Below are 19,456 nucleotides of genomic sequence, written 5' to 3'. Positions count from 1 at the left end.
GCAGCAGAGGACCAGCAGCTACTGTGTCCCCACAAGCTTAAATCACTGATTTTCTTCTCTGGACTTTGGTGTGGGAGAGTGAGTGGTTTACAAATCTAGAATTTAGAAATCTGTTGGTTCCTTTCTGAACCTGAACTGTCTCTGTTCACTGTGTCATGTGTTCACCGTGTCATGTGTTCACCGTGTCATGTGTTCACTCTGCCATGTTTCTGCTCAGACTGCCTGTTCAAGGTCTGTCCCATGAGCCGCTACTCGGCTCAGAAACAGTTTTGGAAAGCGAAACAAGCCAAACATGAGAAGGACAAGATCGCCGATGTGGTCCTGCTGCAGAAGCTGCAGGTGAAGCACACATGCACGCACACACACGCACACACACACACACACACACACACACTCACAAACTGTTTATTTTCATATTACATGACATATTCATATTAACATATTAAAAACAATGGAGCTAGGCTAGTAGTTTCCCTTCACTTTGTGCTAAGCTAGCACACGTTGCGTGTGTTTCTTTCTTGCAGCACGCGTCCAACCTGGAGCAGAAACAGAACGAAACTGAGAACAAGAAAGTCCATGGAGACGTTGTCAAATATGGAACTGTCATACAGGTAACGACGGTGAAGAACAAACAAATTCACATCAAAGTTACAGGTAGTCCTGGTACAGGTAGAGCTCGAACTATAATAATAATAATAACGATAATAATAATAATAATAAAATGTATTTCAGACTCTCAAGATCGCTACAAGTCAAATAAAACACAAACATCAAACACACAGAAGTTAAATAATAAAACAGAAATGGATTTGATGGTGGAAAGTGATGATATTGTCCGGATGTCAGAGGGAGGCTGTGTGTGAGTGTGGACGAGCTCAGTTATGGAAGGCATTGAATGTTCAAAGAATCATTTTGAATTCAATACGGAAACGGACGGAGAGCCAGTGAAGTTGTTTCAGGACGGGGGTGATGTGTTGTGAGGATGGGGGATTTCTGCATTGTAGTCATCGAGACGTGATGTGACGAGTGCATGGACCAGGATAGCAGCCGTGTTAGGAGTGAGTGAAGGACGGAAGCGGAGCGGCTGATGTGGTTTCTGTGAGTTTCTGTCGAGGATGACACCCAGACTCTTGACCAGGAGCGACGGAAGAACAGTGGAGTTGTCAATTGTTAGTGATGGGTTAACAGATTCAGAACCGATGAGGAGTAATTCAGTTTTATTGACATTTAATTTGAGAAAGTTGTGGGAAAACCAGATCTTAATTTCTTGTGAACAGTTGAGGAGAGAGGGGCTTGGAGGAGAGGTAGAGCTGGGTGTCATCCAAGTAGCAGTGGAAATGAATACCACATTTTCTGAAGATATTGCCAAGAGGGAGGAGGTAGATGATGAAAAGGAGGGGCTGTGTTTACGACGCACAAAGACATACTAGCTATATAATAAATCTACAGCTTTAACACATGCTCTAAGTGTTAAAGTTGACAACTTTAAATCACGACTTAACTCTTAACTTAACTGGAATCTACAGCTGGTGTGCACTAGGCTACATTTTTTTCCCACCAAGAAAAAGACAAAGCTAGCTAGACAAAAATCGAACAGATCAAGAGTAAATTATTTGGGCATATTTTATTTTATCTAAACAAAACCAATGGAGCTGAGCAGAAAGCTAGCATCACGTAATAGTGCACTTAAGTTGCCTCAGAAGTTTAATGTCAACTATTTAGTATCTTTTTTTTCTGAGAAATGTAATTGAAACAGGAACAGGTAACAGCCAGATATAAACTAGGCTATAGTGGCTAGCTCTCTAGCTACAGTTATTACTTTTTATCCAAAGAAAACATAGCTGAGTAGAAAGCTAGTATCAAGTAATAGTAAGCTAATGTTGCCCCGGAAGTTGAAACTTAACTTATTAGCATTTTATCTGTATGTAAACTGAAACAAGAACTGGCTAGCTGCGCACAAAGCTAACAGCTAGATAGAAAGTAGGCTATTGTGGCTAGCTAACTAGCATCTTTACTTTTTATTTATCAGAACAAGAACAGGCTAGCTGAACGAAAAGCTAACAGTGTTTTCTAGTTTCCGCAGTCAGGTTCTTTGGGGGTTAGCATTAGAGCTTGGTTTACTGATTAATTAACTAACACACGGTCACATGACCCCGCCTGTGTCCAGCTGCTCCACATGAAGAGCAACAAGTACCTGACGGTGAACAAGCGTCTGCCGGCTCTGCTGGAGAAGAATGCCATGAGGGTGACGCTGGACGGCACGGGCAACGAGGGCTCGTGGCTCTTCATCCAGCCGTTCTGGAAGCTCCGCGCCAACGGAGACAACGTAAACACACATCACAGAACATGCAACATGTCAACAGGAAGTGCAGGTGGACAGACAGGAAGTCCAGCAAACATGACAAACATTAAAAATGTTTTCAGGTGGTGGTCGGAGACAAAGTGATCCTGAACCCGGTGAACGCTGGTCAACCGCTGCACGCCTCCAACTATGAACTGACCGACCATCCGGGCTGCAAGGAGGTGACACACACAAATCTGTTTTTATATCTTAATGAGGACGCATCACTTAACCCTTACCCTTACAACTAAGTGGCCCTTACCTTAACATAAACCCATTTCTAATCCATAACCCCTTCATAGCCCCATATCTTAACCTTAATGTGTGTGTAACCACATAATGTGTGTCTTCCTCCCTCTGTAGGTGAACTCGGTGAACTGCAACACCAGCTGGAAGATCAACCTGTTCATGATGTTCAGTGACCACAGAGAAGAAGTCCTCAAAGGAGTGAGTGGACACATGATAGGATCAAATCTACAGGACATAAGTACACTATTTATACATCTGTCTGTGTGTCGCTCTCTGTCTCTGTCTCTTTGTGTCTGTCTCTCTGTATCTCTGTCTCTGTGTCTCTCAGGGCGATGTGGTGCGTTTGTTTCATGCAGAGCAGGAAAAGTTTCTGACGTGTGATGAGTACAAAAGTAAACTCCATGTTTTCCTGCGAACGACGCTGAGGCAGTCTGCGACGTCAGCGACCAGCTCCAACGCTCTGTGGGAGGTCGAGGTACACACGCACACACACACACACACACACACGTGCACACACACACACACTCCTCTGAAATGTCTTCTGATTGGTCGGCCAGGTCGTCCATCATGACCCGTGTCGTGGGGGGGCTGGGCACTGGAACAGCCTCTACCGCTTCAAACACCTGGCCACTGGCAACTACCTGGCTGCTGAGGTAACCATGGCAACACTGGATTGTGGGGTTTGTTTGTTTTTGTTTAGTTTAGTTTAGTTGTTTTTTTTTCACTGAAAACGTAACCATGGTGACGGAGAGACGTTTGTCTCATTAAGATGGCCGCCACTTTCCAGGGACATGATGACAATGGATGGATGGGTTAATAAATCGATTGGTGGATGCTTGCGTGGATGGATGATGGGTGGACATATGAATGGATGGATGGTTAAATTGGTGGATGATGTTAAATGGATGGCTGAGTGGATGGATGATTGTATAGATGGATGGATAAATTAATTGATAGATGATTAAATGGATGGATGAATGATGGATGGTTAAATGATAGATGAAATGATGGATGGATGGCTAAATGGATAGATGAAATGATGGATGGATGGATGGATGTATGATGGAAGGTTGATGGATGCTAACATATCACTTGTCCTTGTTTCAGGAGAATCCAGGTTATAAAGGGGACAACGCAGAGATCTCGCCCTCGGTGAGTTTTCTCACTCTTATTAAGATTAAGACTTAAATGAGATGAGTCCAACCTGAGTCCACGTGAACATCTCACTCATGTCATATTAACAACTTCCTGAAATTGATGACTTTTGATGCTTTTACTGATGATTTAAAAAATGATATATTTCATTTTAAGCTTCATTATTTCAGTTAAAACATTGTCAAGTTTTTATAAAGAAGATTAAGTGTGTTTTCAGAGACATTTTTTTGACATTAACATTGTGACAAATCGCGATTTTACTACTCTCAATATTTGATAAAACAATCTTTGGGACCTACAGATGGGTCGTGGGAGATATTGTTGGGCTCCCTAAACAAATTAATAGTATTTCCCCAACCTTTTAGTCAAAATTCCCATCTATATGTATAAAATAACATGCGTAAGAATGAAGTTTTATTTCATTTACCAAACATTCCTGGGGAAATATTCATTTGAGTTACAATTTGGTTTTGACGCGATTTTATATAATGATTTTGGGTCACAATAGTTTGGTCCCCGTATAGAAACAATGATGATAAACAGTCTGACCTAAAGCAGTTAGCATGTGTCCAACTTTTATTTCGAAAAACAATTGTTGATACAGTTATTCAGCTGCTGCAAAAACAAGTAAAATATTTCATTTCAGGACCAGTTTTTTTAATCCTCTCACCCTGATCTCTGACCTCTCCACAGATGGAAGGTAGTCGTAGCAACAAGCGCTCCCTTGGTGAGAGGATCAAGTACAAACTGGTGGCGGTGCCTCATGGGAACGACATCGCCTCACTGTTCGAGCTGGACCCAACCACGCTGCAGAAGACCGACTCATTCGTGCCACGGTAGGTTTTGTCAACAGCCCGTCCGTCTTTTACACTTTTACGCGTCATATCGGCCAAAGAACGCAACAACTGATGCAGTCAATTTTTCTGTGTGTTTTCTCCTAGAAACTCGTACGTACGACTGCGACATCTGTGTACCAACACCTGGATCCAGAGCACCAACGTCCCCATTGACGTTGACGAGGAGAGACCCATCAGGCTCATGGTGAGTTGTGTGGTTCGCCGCGTCGACTCTCGGGTTAGCATGCTAGCACTTTACTGATTTATATCATGTTATGTTGAAATGTATAACTCTGTAAAGTTCATGAAACTAAATGACAAATATTTATTTTGACCTCAAGGTGGTGCCAGTTGAAAAGTGTCTTCTGTCCAAACCATATTTGGGTTAGCCCTAACCATCAGTGTCACAAATGAAAAGTCATCTAAATTAGTCGTTTACTTCCTCTGGCCGACGAATGTTGGGATTTCCTGAAAGAAATATCAAATCGCCTTGACACATTTCTGTCAAACTGCTTTCAGAGTTGCACTTGAATGAAATATGCTCCTAAAATTGTGTGGACAGTTGTTTTGTGAGAAGACAAATGTTTTCCAAAGTCTTTCTGGACTAGAGTTCTCAACGGCCAAACACGACCGGACCCGTGGGTTCGGGCCGAAAAAATGTGCAAATGAGGCGGGTCGGGTCGGGCCTCAGGCTTCCTTTTTTTCTTGCAGGTTGTAAATAATATGTTGTTTGTTGTGAATATTTGCTGTTCACGTGTGGTGAAGAGTAAATCTGGAGAGGGGCAGCCCTGACGCTGCTGTGTGCTTAACCCCTGACACTTGTTTGTGTAATTTTTGGAGCCCTATGATGCTCATCGTGAACTGAAGGGGGACAAATATCCCACTCTGCATCTCGTGCTGCTATGGGCAGAACCACTCAGACATCACTGCCAACAAAATGCCAACGATACTACACAGAGCACAGCCATGTGTCAACAGCCGATAACCGATAACCGATAATCTCCACAAAGCTGTTACATTCCTGTGGCCAAAATTCAAGCAGTTGCAGATGCTGTCACTGACCAAAGGGAAAACGTGAAGTCCTGCCACTTAGCTGCGCAGCAGCCGGTACAGGCAAGAAAACACCGCGTTTCTATCAATGGGAAAATGGGGGGGGCATTTTGGGCCGGGTCGGGTTCGGTTTTAAAGACCTGTGGGCCGGGTTGGGTCGTAATTTTCAGGCCCATTGAGGACTCTACTGTGGACATTTTCCACAATTTCTTCTCGTCAAATATGTCCCAAATAGAAAAAATGACGTGTGCACTAAAAATCTCCATCTGCCCCTCCTCAAGTTGGGAACGTGTCCCACGAAAGAGGACAAGGAGGCCTTTGCCATCGTCTCTGTACCCGTCATGGAGATCAGAGATCTGGACTTCGCCAATGACGCCAGCGCCATGTTGAGCACAGTGGTCGACCAGTTCAACAAGGGCTTCATCAGCCAGAACGACCGCAGGTACGACATCAGTGTGTGTGTGTATGTTTCAGTTCCACATGGTTTGAGTCCTACTTTAAAGACCAGCATGTGGAGTTCTCCAAGGCTCAGTAATAGGACATTTCACACTCCTTTTGGGCCACTTTCTACATACTGTATGTAGACTACAGATGAAAATCATTTGCTATGTAGATGAAACTCAAATGTATGTTTTTGTAGTCAGAGGACTGTCAACCTCCTTATCTGTCTGTAAGAAAGACACATGAATGTGAAGCTGTGTTGCCTTCGAGTGGAACCGTTAGGTTCGGTACAGTAGGGTATACAATTTTATGGGGGGAAAGGTTTCTAAAATACCAAACTGCATCATTCTTTGGCACCCTTCCCTTTCCTTGGGGAACCAGAGTAAAATGGCACGGTACGGTCAGGGTGGAGCTCGACTGAATCCACCCACATCAGTCAGCTGATTGGGCAACAGAAACACGTGTTGTGATCAGTGTTCAAATCCTGAGGCACCCCACTGACCAAGTAAAGATACTGTTCTCAGCCGAAACACAAACCAATCCAAACCGTACCATGCTATACCAAATGTGTAATTATAAATAAATAAATAAAGCATATTAGCTTATTACAAAAAATGACTCGGAAGATATGAAATGGAGCAAACAAGTTAATTCTTAACATCAACATCCTCAGATTTGCCATCAAGCTGCTGGAGGACATGGTTTTCTTCGTGGCAGACGTCCTCAACAGTGGTCAGCCTGTCCTGGATGTGGTCATGACCAAACCCAACAGGGAGCGGCAGAAACTAATGAGGGAGCAGAACATCCTCAAACAGGTGAGATCTGAGGAAGAGAGAGGACTCATGACACTGAGACAGAAACTGACCCCGGCACTGACTCTCTGTATGAATGTGTGTGGTTAGGTTTTTGGTATCCTAAAGGCTCCCTTTAAGGACCGTGGAGGAGGGGAGGGTGCCTTGCTGTGTCTGGAAGAGCTGGCTGACCAGAAGAACGCCCCCTACCAGTACATGTTCCGACTCTGCTACAGGGTTCTCAGGCACTCTCAGGAGGACTACCGCAAGAACCAGGTGAGGAGGAGCTCAGTTTGAGGAATTATTTTTGACCGTAAACATCGACAACCCACACAGATGCCTGTTTCCCCCTCCTTCCCTCTCTAGGAGCACATAGCCAAGCAGTTCGGTGTGATGCAGAGTCAGATCGGCTATGACATCCTGGCTGAGGATACCATCACCGCTCTGCTGCACAACAACCGCAAACTGCTAGAGAAACACATCACCAAGACCGAGGTGGAAACCTTTGTCAGTCTGGTCCGCAAGAACCGCGAGCCCAGGTATTCATGCGGGGGAGCAGATCATTACTGCTGTTAACTTCCTCAAATGTTTGGTTATAATATGAGTGTTTGTGTGCTACAGGTTTCTGGACTACCTGTCTGACCTGTGTGTGTCCAACAACGTTGCCATTCCTGTCACTCAGGAGCTGATATGTAAATGTGTGCTGGACCCCAAACACCAAGACATCCTCATCAAAACTGAGTGAGTGGAGGGAGACTCCAAAAACTTTGTGCTCACAACCGTCACACAAACACAGCGTCAAACGTTACAAACGTCTTTGTGTTCAAATTTCCACTCTGTTTCTCTGCCATTGCCTCCAGACGTCGAGTCCCAAAAGAGCTACACCCGGGTGGCGTCGAGGGCGATTACATGGATGACTACGGAGATGATGATGAGGTTGGGCAGACGTGGGAAACCTGACTTCTTATAGACACCATACATCCTTTAAGAGAAATGTGCCTAAAATAACATATGTGCTCTTTGTGTAGGTGTGGCTGGTGTGGACGGACAAGACCAATGAGAAGCAGGAGAAGGGCATCAGACAGCTCGCTCAGGAGGCGAGGCAGGGAAATGCTCACGATGAGAACGTTCTCACTTACTACAGGTAGAGATGCCCAAGTGGGTCGATTAAAATCCACAGAAAATTTAACAGAGATCCGGCCATCCAAAATCTCTGGGTCTGGTTCACGAGTGAGGGAAGGAAGCGTGAAATTGGCCAGAGAATCAGAGCAGTGGGATCAGAATTGCGTTCGCTCTGCCACACTGTTGTGACCAAAAGGCAAAGTTCTCGTTACTGGTGGAACTTAGTTCCTACCGTCACCTTTGATCATGACCGACAAGGGTACAAGCGGGTTTCTCAGAAGGGTGGCGGGGGTCTCCCATAGAGATAGGGTGAGAAGCTCAGTCGTCTGGGTGGGACTCAGAGTAGAGCCGCTGGGAGCACCTCCCTAGGGAGATGTTCTGGGAAGAGACCTTGGGGCAGGCCAAGGATTAGGATAAGGTTATATCTCCTCACTAGCCTGGAAGCACCTGGGGATCCCCCAGTTAGAGTTGGATAGTGTGGCCAGGGAAAAGGAAGTCTGGGGCCCCCTACTAGAGCTTCAACCTCCGTGACCTGAACTCGGATAAGCAGATGATGAAGGATGGATGGACTATTTTTATTGTTGTAGCACTATTTTACTGTAGTAAAAGCCAAGATGTATCTTCTGGAAACCATGAAGATCCACAGTCGATTTCATTAGTGTCTTACTCCCTGTCAAAGTTTTGGATAGGTCTTCTCCTTCTGTTAAGTATTTGCTGTGATAAACCTTCTCTGGACTTGCTCAGGTACCAGCTGAAGCTCTTCGCTCGCATGTGTTTGGACCGTCAGTATCTGGCCATAGACGAGATCTCCAAGCAGCTGGACGTGGAGCTCATCTTCCTGTGCATGATGGATGAGACGCTGCCCTTTGACATCCGTGCCTCCTTCTGTCGCCTCATGCTTCATGCTCACGTGGACCGAGACCCTCAGGAGCTGGTGACCCCCGTTAAGTTTGCCCGCCTCTGGACGGAGATCCCAACCTCTATCACCATCAAAGAGTTGGTAGATTTTAATACTTTTTGAAAATGTGATGGGAATTAGAAGTACAATCTTATTTTTTATCAGTAGCCCAGGGCTTTTACCAATAGTGTCCAGATTTACCATCCTCATTTAGCACCTTCTGCAAGAGCCTGAGTAGCTTGGATCATAGAGGTCCAGGGTTCAAGTCCCCGTTCAGGTGATGGACCTCTCTTCAGTGTTCATATTAACCTTTATACATGGGATTTCACAATAAGACAACACTGGTTCCTAGCAACCCTTCAACTACAGCGTTGTCTATACATTGTTTTTTGTGGGATATTGGACTCCAGACTTGGAAAATGGCATTTATAATGTAAAGCTCAGGTGGTGGTGCATCTGACTTCTAATCTGAGGGTTTAAGGTTCAAGTAGTGTTTAAGTGTTTAAGCAAGGAGTTCAGAAGGCTATATCAAGAACATTTTGTCTTAGTCAGTTCTAAGCCTTCACATCTTCAAGTGTCTCCTGCAAGTTAACAAGCATTCAAGTCCAGTAGAGTTCTGTTGTACCCATGAGCAAACATCACCATCCAAAGTCGTCCACCACAAGTATCAAGAAATATCAGTGTTCCTCTTCATAAATTTCCTAATTCTGCTGAACTGAGGGATTAATATATTTTCTACCAAAGATCATTTGTTTTTTCGGTGGTTGTGACCGTTCGGGTTTAAGCTGTCAGTGTCATTGCCTCTCTGAATGTTAGGTCTGTGTATTTTTAACTTCAGGTGAATATTTGTCCATAAGAGGCAGTTTTGAAGCCTGGGAAGCTCAGCATCATCTGAGGGTTTGTTCTTGTATGTGTCGTTTCTAGTTATGATTCCAACATGGATGACAGCCGAGACAACAAGAAGAACCGCTTCTCCAACAGCATGGCCTTCATGGAGGAATATCTGAACAACGTTCTGAATGATGAACTGCCATTCCACAATGAGGAGAAAAACAAACTCACATATGAGGTCAGTCTTTGCTTTACGTCCTTCTTTCTTGTCCTGTTCCTCCTGTGATCAGGTGTCTTCTGTGTCCTCTCTCTACAGGTGGTGAGTTTGGCCAGACATTTGATTTACTTTGGATTCTACAGTTTCTTTGAGCTGCTCAGACTAACCAGGACCCTGCTGGGCATCATTGACTGTCGACCCAATCCTTTACACACTGGGCTGTTGTTCCACGATGATGGATCAGGTACTTAAAGAGAAACTAAAGCTGACACTGAAGTGGACTGTGATTTTAAAAATCTACAAAAATTGCTCTGCGTAGTTCATTCATACAGCTGTCTTGAATTAGCGACCTATCAGCCAATCAGAAAATAGTATTCACTGTTGCTGCTCAGAATGGGTGCACTCCGCTCTGCTGCCGTCTCACGTCAGCCCGCTTCCACACAGCTGCACTGCTTGAGTCAGAGACTCTGTTTTTTTGGGGTTCTTCTCACACGGAAATCCATGTTAAATGTTGTAAACACAACAAACAGAGCAGTGTTTGTACCGAGCGAATAAACAGAAGCACGCTGAGCTTGCGAGGACTGTGATGTAGGAAAGTGAAATACGATGTGGTGTCAACACGGGACTTTTTATTCTGAAAAATAAACCAGATGTTTTATTTTCCTACTTCCTTTCTTGCTTGTGAAAGGAAGTAGGAAACGGGCCCATAGCACACGACTTACTGCAGGAATATTGAGGTTAGCTAGCTAGCTGGTAAACCATTAAATGTAAACTAGCTAGCACCATTTAATTTAAGAGGCATTGATAATCCATGATACCTTTGTGTCCATCTGTTTCTCTGAAGGCAAGAATGTGAAGCGCTCCATACACGGGATGGGTCAGATGATGTCCACTATGGTCCTCAACAGGAAGCAGTCGCTATTTGGAGGTCCAGGTGCCAGAGGGGGGGCGGGGCTTGCACTCGATGGACAGAGAGGTGGTAAGGACAGTATCGACAGATTGGACCTGACGGTGATGGACACCAAACTGAAGATACTGGAGATATTACAGGTGACTAATAAGAGCCAATGATGAATGCCACTTTATTAGGTACCCCTCTGCAATCTAAGTCACTCCATCATGTACTTTAATAACACCAGAATATTTATTTTAACCAGTTTAACCTGATTAAGCAAACTTAACTGATATTATGGCAAGTGATTTTATTGCGATTTCAAAATAGATATATATCTGTTTTTAATCGATTAAGATAATGTTACTGAAATATAAAAGTGATCAAATACTGATATTAAATAATTAACATTTTAAATGTGACACCTTGTATTTCAATGAAGAAGTAAAAACTAACTTCAAGTTTAATGCTTTAAATTATCCCAGTTACGTACAAAAATTGTGTGTGAAGCTGTTTGATTTCATTCCATAAACATAAATTACTACTCTTAGCTAACATTAGCAAAGTTAACGTAAGTCATTTAGCTAATGTTAACTTAAATGTTAAGTGTTTAATTATCTAACATTAACACTTAGCATGAGATTTAAAATAAACATTTGATAAGTGAATGTTAGCTAAAGTGCTTCACATTAGCTAACAGTGAGACTTACTTCTTTGAATGTTTAGCAAAAAAAAACGGATGCTAGGTAAATATATTTACGATAACTCCAGCTTTTGAGATTAGCCAAAGAAATCACGTTATGATGTGAAACTTGTGGGTAAGGGATTATGGGTAATTAGCTGAAACAGTTCAGTGCAAAGTAACTGAACACAAGTGCCGGGTTGTTCAGTGGTTAAGACCAGTACCCCGTGTGCAGAGACATCATGGTCACAAGTTCAAGTTCAAATTCCACCCCTGGCAGGTTGTACAAAGTTAGCAATGCAAGCTCACAGTTCAATACTTAATTTCCTTGTAAGTCCCTTTGGATAAAAGTGTCTGCTAAATGCGTAAAAATGAGAGGGGTCTAGCTGCAGACCTGCACTGTCAGGACCCTTCGTTGAAGACCTGCACTGTGAGGTCTCCTGCACTGTCAGGACCGGAAGTTGATTCGAAGCCTTTCAAAATAAAGGCGACCATACCGGAAGCTTATATTCAAAATAAAAGCTAGCATACTTGAAGCACGTATTTTTCGTTCCCCATGTGAAGTGTGAAGACGACGAGGTGGGTAACAGTCAAGTGACAACAACTTTGCGTCATACGAAGAAACAGAAACAGTATTTATTCACTAGAACGTTATGTTGCACACTATATATTGTCCTGTAAAGTTATATTAATTTGAAAGAATCGGGTTTTGGACTTTTGGGTAGTTTTTAGCGTTGTTATCGTATGATAGTGCTCACTGCAGAGATGCATATTTCGATCTTAACTACCGGCACTACGCCGAAAGTTGAACGCTGCAGCGGAATGGGTGCAGGCGAATCAACACTTGTTTGCAGCCAGAGTGAAGATGCCTTAGATTTGAACATGAACAGCACCCAAACTGATGAGACTGCGCAGGAAATGTGAAAGCTGTTTGACACAATGGATCCGAATGAGGAAGAGAGAGAATTAATTCTTGAGCCTATTAAATTTATTTTTTTACCAGATTGAAGATATGTGGCTCTTCTGTGAAGAGATTATGGACAAACGAGGGTACTTGGCGTACTCTGATTACAAAGAGTAGAAAGAAAAATATTGTGGAAAAAGTTGTTGTTGTTGTTAAAACACTAATAATTAAAATCATTAAAAAAACTGCTTAGAAGATATTGGTTATCTGGGTCATGTAACTAGGTATTCAGTAATTCACTTTGAATACACAAAGCTAAGTTCATTTAAAATCATCAACCCTCACACCCTCCATGTGGTTCAACAGCACAAGGTAAGAACGTAGCACAAACAATATTAAGCAATTATTAAATGAATTATGAGGTGTTATAATTGCAAACAAACATAAGATATGCCTATATAAAAAAAACAAGTAAATCAATATGTAAATGGATCCAGCAGTGCAGGGGGCTACATTTTCAATGATAAATAATGGTATAGAAGCAAAGAACAGTCAGCAATAGGTTGGAGTGTAGATGCATTATGCCATCACACATTAAGGTGTATTTACAGAGATGTATTGTTTCAATATGAATTTGTAGTGCAGACTAAACTAACAGCTGTCCTTTTTGTGAATTATATTAAATTGATATATTGCATGTTTTGAGTAGGCTAATAATGTTTATAGGGGATCATAACAATAGCTGTACATCTAGTTTGCACTGATTATCTGTAGAATAACCCAAGAAGTGGTCATAACGTTTTGTATTTTCTTTATATATAGATATATCTATATATCTATCTATATATATATATATATATGGAAAGATATACAGGTTTTTTTTTTTAAATCTCTTTCATTAAACACATTGATACACATAAACATATTTACATTGTAAACATAAAATAAAGATCCAAGAAACATTGGGAACGAAAAATACGTGCTTCCGGTATGGTCGCTTTTATTTTGAAAGGCTTCGAATCAACTTCCGGTCCTGACAGTGCAGGAGACCTCACAGTGCAGGTCTGCAACGAAGGGTCCTGACAGTGCAGGTCTGCAGCTAGACTGTCTTGGTAAAAATGGTAAATAAAAAAAATTCTGCCATTAGCTATAATGCTAAAATGTGATTTTATGCAAAATATAATAAATCTGCAGACTCACTCTGTGCTAGCTATGTAGCTAATGTAAACAATTATGTATCTTCTGAGAACTGTATTTCTTTTTAAACATTAACTGAAGACTATTTACAGTAAATATTATCCTTGTCACTGTTTTAATGTGATTTAATGAAGAAAACTCTTGTTTTTTTGCCAGTTTATCCTGAACGTTCGTCTGGATTACCGCCTCTCCTTCCTGCTGTCCGTTTTTAAGAAGGAGTTTGTGGACGTTTATCCGATGGATGACGCTGACGCAACCACTAACATGGAGCATGCAGGTACACAAATATTACAATTATAAGCTTACAAACTGTCTTGATCAATTTCATATTTTTCTCCAGTCATTGTTTTTTGCAGCCTCTGAGATTTGTCAGCTTTCCTGTGAGAGGATTTGAGGTTTTTCTTCAACGGCTCAAACTTCTTCTTGATATTAAAGTTTTACAGTTTCTCTGTCACATGTCGTCCTGCCGTGTTTGGTAAAGTTGTGCATTGTTACTTTTCTCAATGCTTCCAGGCGTCCCACTCAAAGCAGAGACAGCAGGTAGAACATGGTGACTCCAAAATCTATTATTTTGGAGTTGGTGTGATAAATGTCGGGGTTGTGTTCATACTGTTGAACATTGTTGTGCTGTTTTGTTTTGGTTTTTTTTGCCAGCTTTTGCTTGACTGTTGCTGCATCTGCGTTTTTAAAACTGAGCCACATTTTCTTTGTGTGTTCTTATATCAAGGCTAAGGAAGCCCATTTCCACTAGGAAAAGACGGAAGCTTAGCCTTAATCATAAGAATTCTAATGTTAAGTAATAAATGTTGTCTGATTTATGAGACAGAATCATATGTAAAAAAAAAGGTCATATTTTGTAGATAAAGCATTTAAAATAAATATGTGATTTAATTTTTTTTTTAAATAATTAGATAAAACATATTTAATTCATAACATGGGAATGCAAAGTCATGACTATCAGATTTAAAGAATTAAAAGCAAAGAGAAAAAAAGTGATTATTAGATTAAATTCATGTTGAAATTATGACAAAAGTCAAAATCATTATTATGAGATAAAAGTCACAATCATGTGACACATCCAGTAAATGTTTTTGTGAGGATTTATCTCATAATTAAGATGTTTTTCATCATAATATTTACTCTGAGAGGTTTTTTTATGCGTATACATATACATACGTACATACATACATACAGTATATATATATACTGTATATGTACATACAGTATAAATCTATGGATAGAAATGGGCTTCCTGTACATTTCAGCATGTGGCAGTAGTTCCATACATGGCTTCTTTGGGAATAAACCACAGTGTTGATGTTAAATTAGCTCCTTCATGTTGTAGCCACACACGAGAAACTTTTTTAAAATAAGTTACTAGTTCTTCTGTGTTTATATGTTGTAATGGCTTTTGATAAATGTCTTTTAAAATTGTCGTGGCATGTCATCTTGTGTCCTGCTGTTGCTGTTTGTCCCTCCTCAGCCACCATCAACCTACAGCGTATCGGAGAGCAGGCAGAGGCCATGTTTGGAGTCGGGTATGTGATTCAACATGAGTTTGATTTTTGTACATTCTGTGAGAAGAACCTGCATCACGTGTGAAGCATGTCGGATGGTGTGTGTGTGTCCGTGCAGCAAAGGGAACAGTATCCTGGAGGTGGACGATGAAGGTGGCCGTATGTTCCTGCGAGTGTTGATCCACCTCACCATGCATGACTACCCTCCGCTGGTGTCTGGAGCTCTACAGCTGCTCTTCAGACACTTCAGCCAGAGACAGGAAGTGCTGCACACCTTCAAACAGGTGAGCACGGCTCCAGCAGAGTTCCATTTGCATTGTGACCTAGAAATGGGAGTCAAAAAAACGCAAACTGGGTTGGTATTTCTGTTGCCAACCTATAAATGTAAACAAGCGGCGTTGTGCGAGCCCTTGTCAGCCGCCACCCCCGACAGCAGGCTGGGTAAGCCCTGGACTATGTGTTCTGGCCGGGTCACTTATCTCGCATGTGAAGTTTAGTGCAGCCTGGTCAATGTACGGCAATGTTATGGGTCACTTCCTGTCTGGGAAGACTTACTTCCTGTGTGCAGGTAATGGCTTGCAGATGTGTTCAAGACGGGCCCTTGGTCTCACATATCAAGTTTCCACCCTAACGATCAATATATGGGCAAGTTACAGGGCACTTCCTGTTTAGCTGTGATACGGCGGCCATCACGTTGGGTCAGGTTTTGTTCATAGATGTGTTCAGTGGCGGTCAGACAGTCTCTCATGTCATGTCTGAAGCTTTGTGCCAATCAGACAATGCATAGCGAAATTATAGTGTTTTGTGGTGAATCATCGAAATTTCGATGTTTCATGAAATTCAGCACATCTAAATTTCGGCAGCTCCATAGGCTTTGACCCGAGGGGGCGCTACTGAGCCATTTTGCATTGGTTTTTCACATTTCTATTATTTTATCAAATCTTTCGGCAGTTCAGATTTGTATGCCAATTTTCCGCGAGTAAAATTAGAGTTTCCATGGGAGGAAAATAATAATTCCTACAATGGACCCTAAATACCTAAATATAAAAGAACATTAAAATGACACAGTGAATGTGGTGACAACATACTTTATCACTTTTCAGGAATGTGATTGAGTAAGGAAGGAGTGAATGTTTGTATTTGTTCCTTCTGTAGCCGGTTCTAAGATGGCTGCCACGTACAAACACTATGTGAAATTGTGAGTTTCCAAGTTCGAAATACATTCAGAACTTTCTGACTACAAATGGAACGCATCATAAGTGGGTTACGCCCATGTTTGGGGGGTAACAGCCTGTTTTCATGTGGGAACATCTGCAACAGTCCAGACACCTGAGCTCAACCTTCAGCATGTTGCTGTTCCACATCAGTGATTCCTTTGCTGCTCTGTGATTATGGATTATCAGGATTTCCTCACTTATTGTTTTCATGGTGGAGTGGTGTGTAAGTTCCTGACCAAGTGTGTTAGCAATGAACTCAAAGGTTTTCTGTTTTCAGTTGGAAAAGCATCAGACTTTTAATCTGAGGGTCCAGGGTTCAGGGTTCAAATCCTTCTGTTGTGATGTGAAAGTTCTTAGTCATGAGTGAAGTTGATCCAAGAGGCTTCTTCAGTTTGAAATCCGTCTTTAAAAATTGAGGATTGAAGGAAGTCCTGTCGCATGGTTTTTTTCTCAACTTGTACAACAACAATCTCCACAGCTTTGATCAGTGTGATCAAAGTTTTCTCTCTGCCACTGCAGGTCCAGTTGCTGATCTCGTCTCAGGACGTGGAGAATTACAAGCTGATCAAGGCGGATCTGGATCGTCTGCGGACTCTGGTGGAGAAATCTGAACTGTGGGTGGAGAAGAAAAACTCCGGAGGCGACGGCAAGAAGGACAAGAAAGACAAAAAAGAGATTGAAGGGGTAAGGAGCAAAAAACATGATATTCATCACCAACGTCATGTGCCATGACAATATTATTTATTATTAAGATTTTTACACTTCCACTGGGTGTCAAATCACAGAGTTGACATTAAGGGCTGGGTCCTACGCTTTCCGCAGAGAGGTCCGGTTCACATTGCGGTATGTTTGTAAATGCCCGAGGTTCCTTTCAGATGAGGGTCTTTGTCGGTCCGGGTCTCCGCGCACGTGTTCTCGATCTTGCATTCTTTTTTTAGTAGCGATTTCTGTGGGCACCAGCAGACTTCCTGATTTACCTCAAGCTAATTTGCTTGGTTACAATCTTCTCCATTGTTTCCTTTGGCCACACCAAAAGCACGTCACCAACTGGACTGGAAAATGTGATGGTTCTTGCAGCATTAGCATTTGGCACATACAGTCCAACCAAATTAGAGGTATGCACGGAGCCGACCCAGGCGAACTTCAGCAAACACGGATGCGTTAAAGTATGACCCGGCCCTAAGGAGATCAGTTTTATTACTAAATTAAATAAATTAAATTAAATAAAACATTTTCTCCCAAAAGTAATGTGTTCTTTGCTGGTGCAGTGTTGGGGAGTTCGTACAGAGCTTCACAAATGTATTGCAGTATGTGTGATTGTGATTTTTAAAGATGACATGTTAACCCTAACCCTAACCCATTCAAATAAATTGGTAAAGTAAAAGGCAGAGTCATCAGCGTACAGCTTGAGTTTTACAGAGTTCAGACCAATGTTCATGTTTTATATTCACTGTGTCATGATATTGTGAGCTGTACAGCAACTAACCATCTACAACCATTAACTAACTCATTAACTCATTAGTCATTATGACCCTAAACCAGCATGAGAAACATTTTCTGAGAGGAAGATTAACATTTATTAATAAAAAGGCTATTTCTCATGACTAACTAAATGACTGACCTGAAACTAAACATATACTGAAATATGTTTATTTATTCACTGAACTCATGCCTCCTGGTTTGGAACTTACGCTAAGCATTGGTGTTGGGTTGCTGGTGTCTCAGGGGGCTGAGGTGCAACTACGTGGTTCTGGGTTCGGATTTGTTTTGTTTTGGGACTTTTGTTGCATGTCTCACCTCCTCTCTCTCTTTATTCTTTTTTTCTACTGGATTGAAATTGTTGGACTTTATGCATACAATGCTTTTGTTTTGTCTTTGAAGTGTTTTTGAGTTTTGTTTTTTTTGAGGTTCTTAGGTGTAATGGTTGACACATTCGTGTCGTCTCAGATCGGTACAGGTCGTTCGGTTTGGAGCTTGTGCTTGTGTTATTATATATAGAGGTCTGGTAGCTGACATCACACAACCAAGGTAGCGCCCCCTTTGGCAGGAAATAACACTGTTCACCTCTGTAGGCATACATACTAGACAACACACAGATGAGGGAATCCACAGACAGCTCGTCTCTTCCCCGGCCATCGTTGTCATGAAAGTGAAGGTAGTGGATAGTAGGGCTGAACGATTTTCAATAAATATCTAATTGCGATTATTTTGACAGGAATTGCGATTATTGTGATTGCGATTTGATTCGTGATATCAGAGGAAATGGTTATTTTTACATCATAATTCTTATTTTCATTTGAAAAACACATTTAAAATGATTACTGTGTGATATGTGTGCAACTTCTGTGAGAAACAAAGATGTTCTCTTCAGTCTGTAGATGTAGATGTGCACAGATCGAGACAGTAATTCATCTAAAATGATATTTTGGACACACTTTTTATTGTACCTCCTACGATTTGAAAATTGCAGTAGGCTACATTTTGATTTTGATAAAATTTCGATTAATTGTTCAGCCCTAGTGGATAGATGTTGTGCCAAAGCAGTCGGAGACAGGCTTACAGATTAACGGGAGTATATTTTACCGGATCCCCACAAATCCAGAGAGACAGTGCAGGTGAACAGTGAAAACTACGAAACAGAAGAAGATGGACTGATGGATTATGTGGTTAACTCTTGGTAAATCATGCACAGCCACATTAACACAGTTATTTACATTCCCCAACATCGACCATCCGCCATATTGCTTGTTTTGGATCCATCTGCCACCGGCACATAGAGAATTCTAGGATATGGTCGACCGTGAGGGTTCCACCAGACATATCCTTTATAGCCAAGCTAACGTCAGCCGCATTCGAAGTAGTCAACCAAGACCGTTTGAAATGGGACATCATACGTTGCTGCGCTGTGACGCATTTTAGCTGGATCAGGTTGACGAATCCACACTCCAGAGGATCCAGATCCTTTCAAGAAGTTAAAGATTTCAGAATACTGCAGGTGTCTGGAATCCAAACTAGTAAAAAGCACGCCAGGGGTATAATAAAGATCAGTTTTCTGTGATATGTCGGTCAATCTTCATGGATTTATAGTGACCATGAACTCTGACTCTGAGGTTGAA

General features: G+C 41.9%; 1 protein-coding gene across 2 annotated transcripts in view; it reads left to right on the top strand.

Moving 5' to 3' along the window:
- Positions 1-219: 219 nt before the first annotated feature.
- Positions 220-19,456, top strand: part of itpr3 (inositol 1,4,5-trisphosphate receptor, type 3) — a 32,254-nt gene continuing 13,017 nt past the window's right edge. The window contains exons 1-26 of one of the 2 annotated variants that reach the window (XM_044038381.1): positions 220-339; positions 525-611; positions 2,168-2,326; positions 2,425-2,523; positions 2,705-2,788; positions 2,919-3,065; positions 3,148-3,243; positions 3,698-3,742; positions 4,439-4,581; positions 4,687-4,786; positions 5,913-6,073; positions 6,746-6,887; positions 6,975-7,139; positions 7,230-7,402; positions 7,485-7,604; positions 7,724-7,799; positions 7,892-8,007; positions 8,730-8,981; positions 9,808-9,952; positions 10,031-10,175; positions 10,776-10,981; positions 13,763-13,883; positions 14,120-14,146; positions 15,090-15,144; positions 15,242-15,407; positions 16,860-17,024. In XM_044038381.1, the coding sequence (XP_043894316.1) occupies positions 241-339; positions 525-611; positions 2,168-2,326; positions 2,425-2,523; positions 2,705-2,788; positions 2,919-3,065; positions 3,148-3,243; positions 3,698-3,742; positions 4,439-4,581; positions 4,687-4,786; positions 5,913-6,073; positions 6,746-6,887; positions 6,975-7,139; positions 7,230-7,402; positions 7,485-7,604; positions 7,724-7,799; positions 7,892-8,007; positions 8,730-8,981; positions 9,808-9,952; positions 10,031-10,175; positions 10,776-10,981; positions 13,763-13,883; positions 14,120-14,146; positions 15,090-15,144; positions 15,242-15,407; positions 16,860-17,024 (3,294 nt within the window). In that variant the 5' untranslated portion in view covers positions 220-240. The remainder of the gene's footprint in view (positions 340-524; positions 612-2,167; positions 2,327-2,424; positions 2,524-2,704; positions 2,789-2,918; positions 3,066-3,147; positions 3,244-3,697; positions 3,743-4,438; positions 4,582-4,686; positions 4,787-5,912; positions 6,074-6,745; positions 6,888-6,974; positions 7,140-7,229; positions 7,403-7,484; positions 7,605-7,723; positions 7,800-7,891; positions 8,008-8,729; positions 8,982-9,807; positions 9,953-10,030; positions 10,176-10,775; positions 10,982-13,762; positions 13,884-14,119; positions 14,147-15,089; positions 15,145-15,241; positions 15,408-16,859; positions 17,025-19,456) is intronic. The other variant, XM_044038382.1, reaches the window with a different exon arrangement.

Source organism: Solea senegalensis, linkage group LG11 (genome assembly GCF_019176455.1).
Source record: "Solea senegalensis isolate Sse05_10M linkage group LG11, IFAPA_SoseM_1, whole genome shotgun sequence".
In the NCBI taxonomy this organism is placed as follows: domain Eukaryota; kingdom Metazoa; phylum Chordata; class Actinopteri; order Pleuronectiformes; family Soleidae; genus Solea; species Solea senegalensis.
This window is presented reverse-complemented; position numbering and strand designations above follow the sequence as displayed.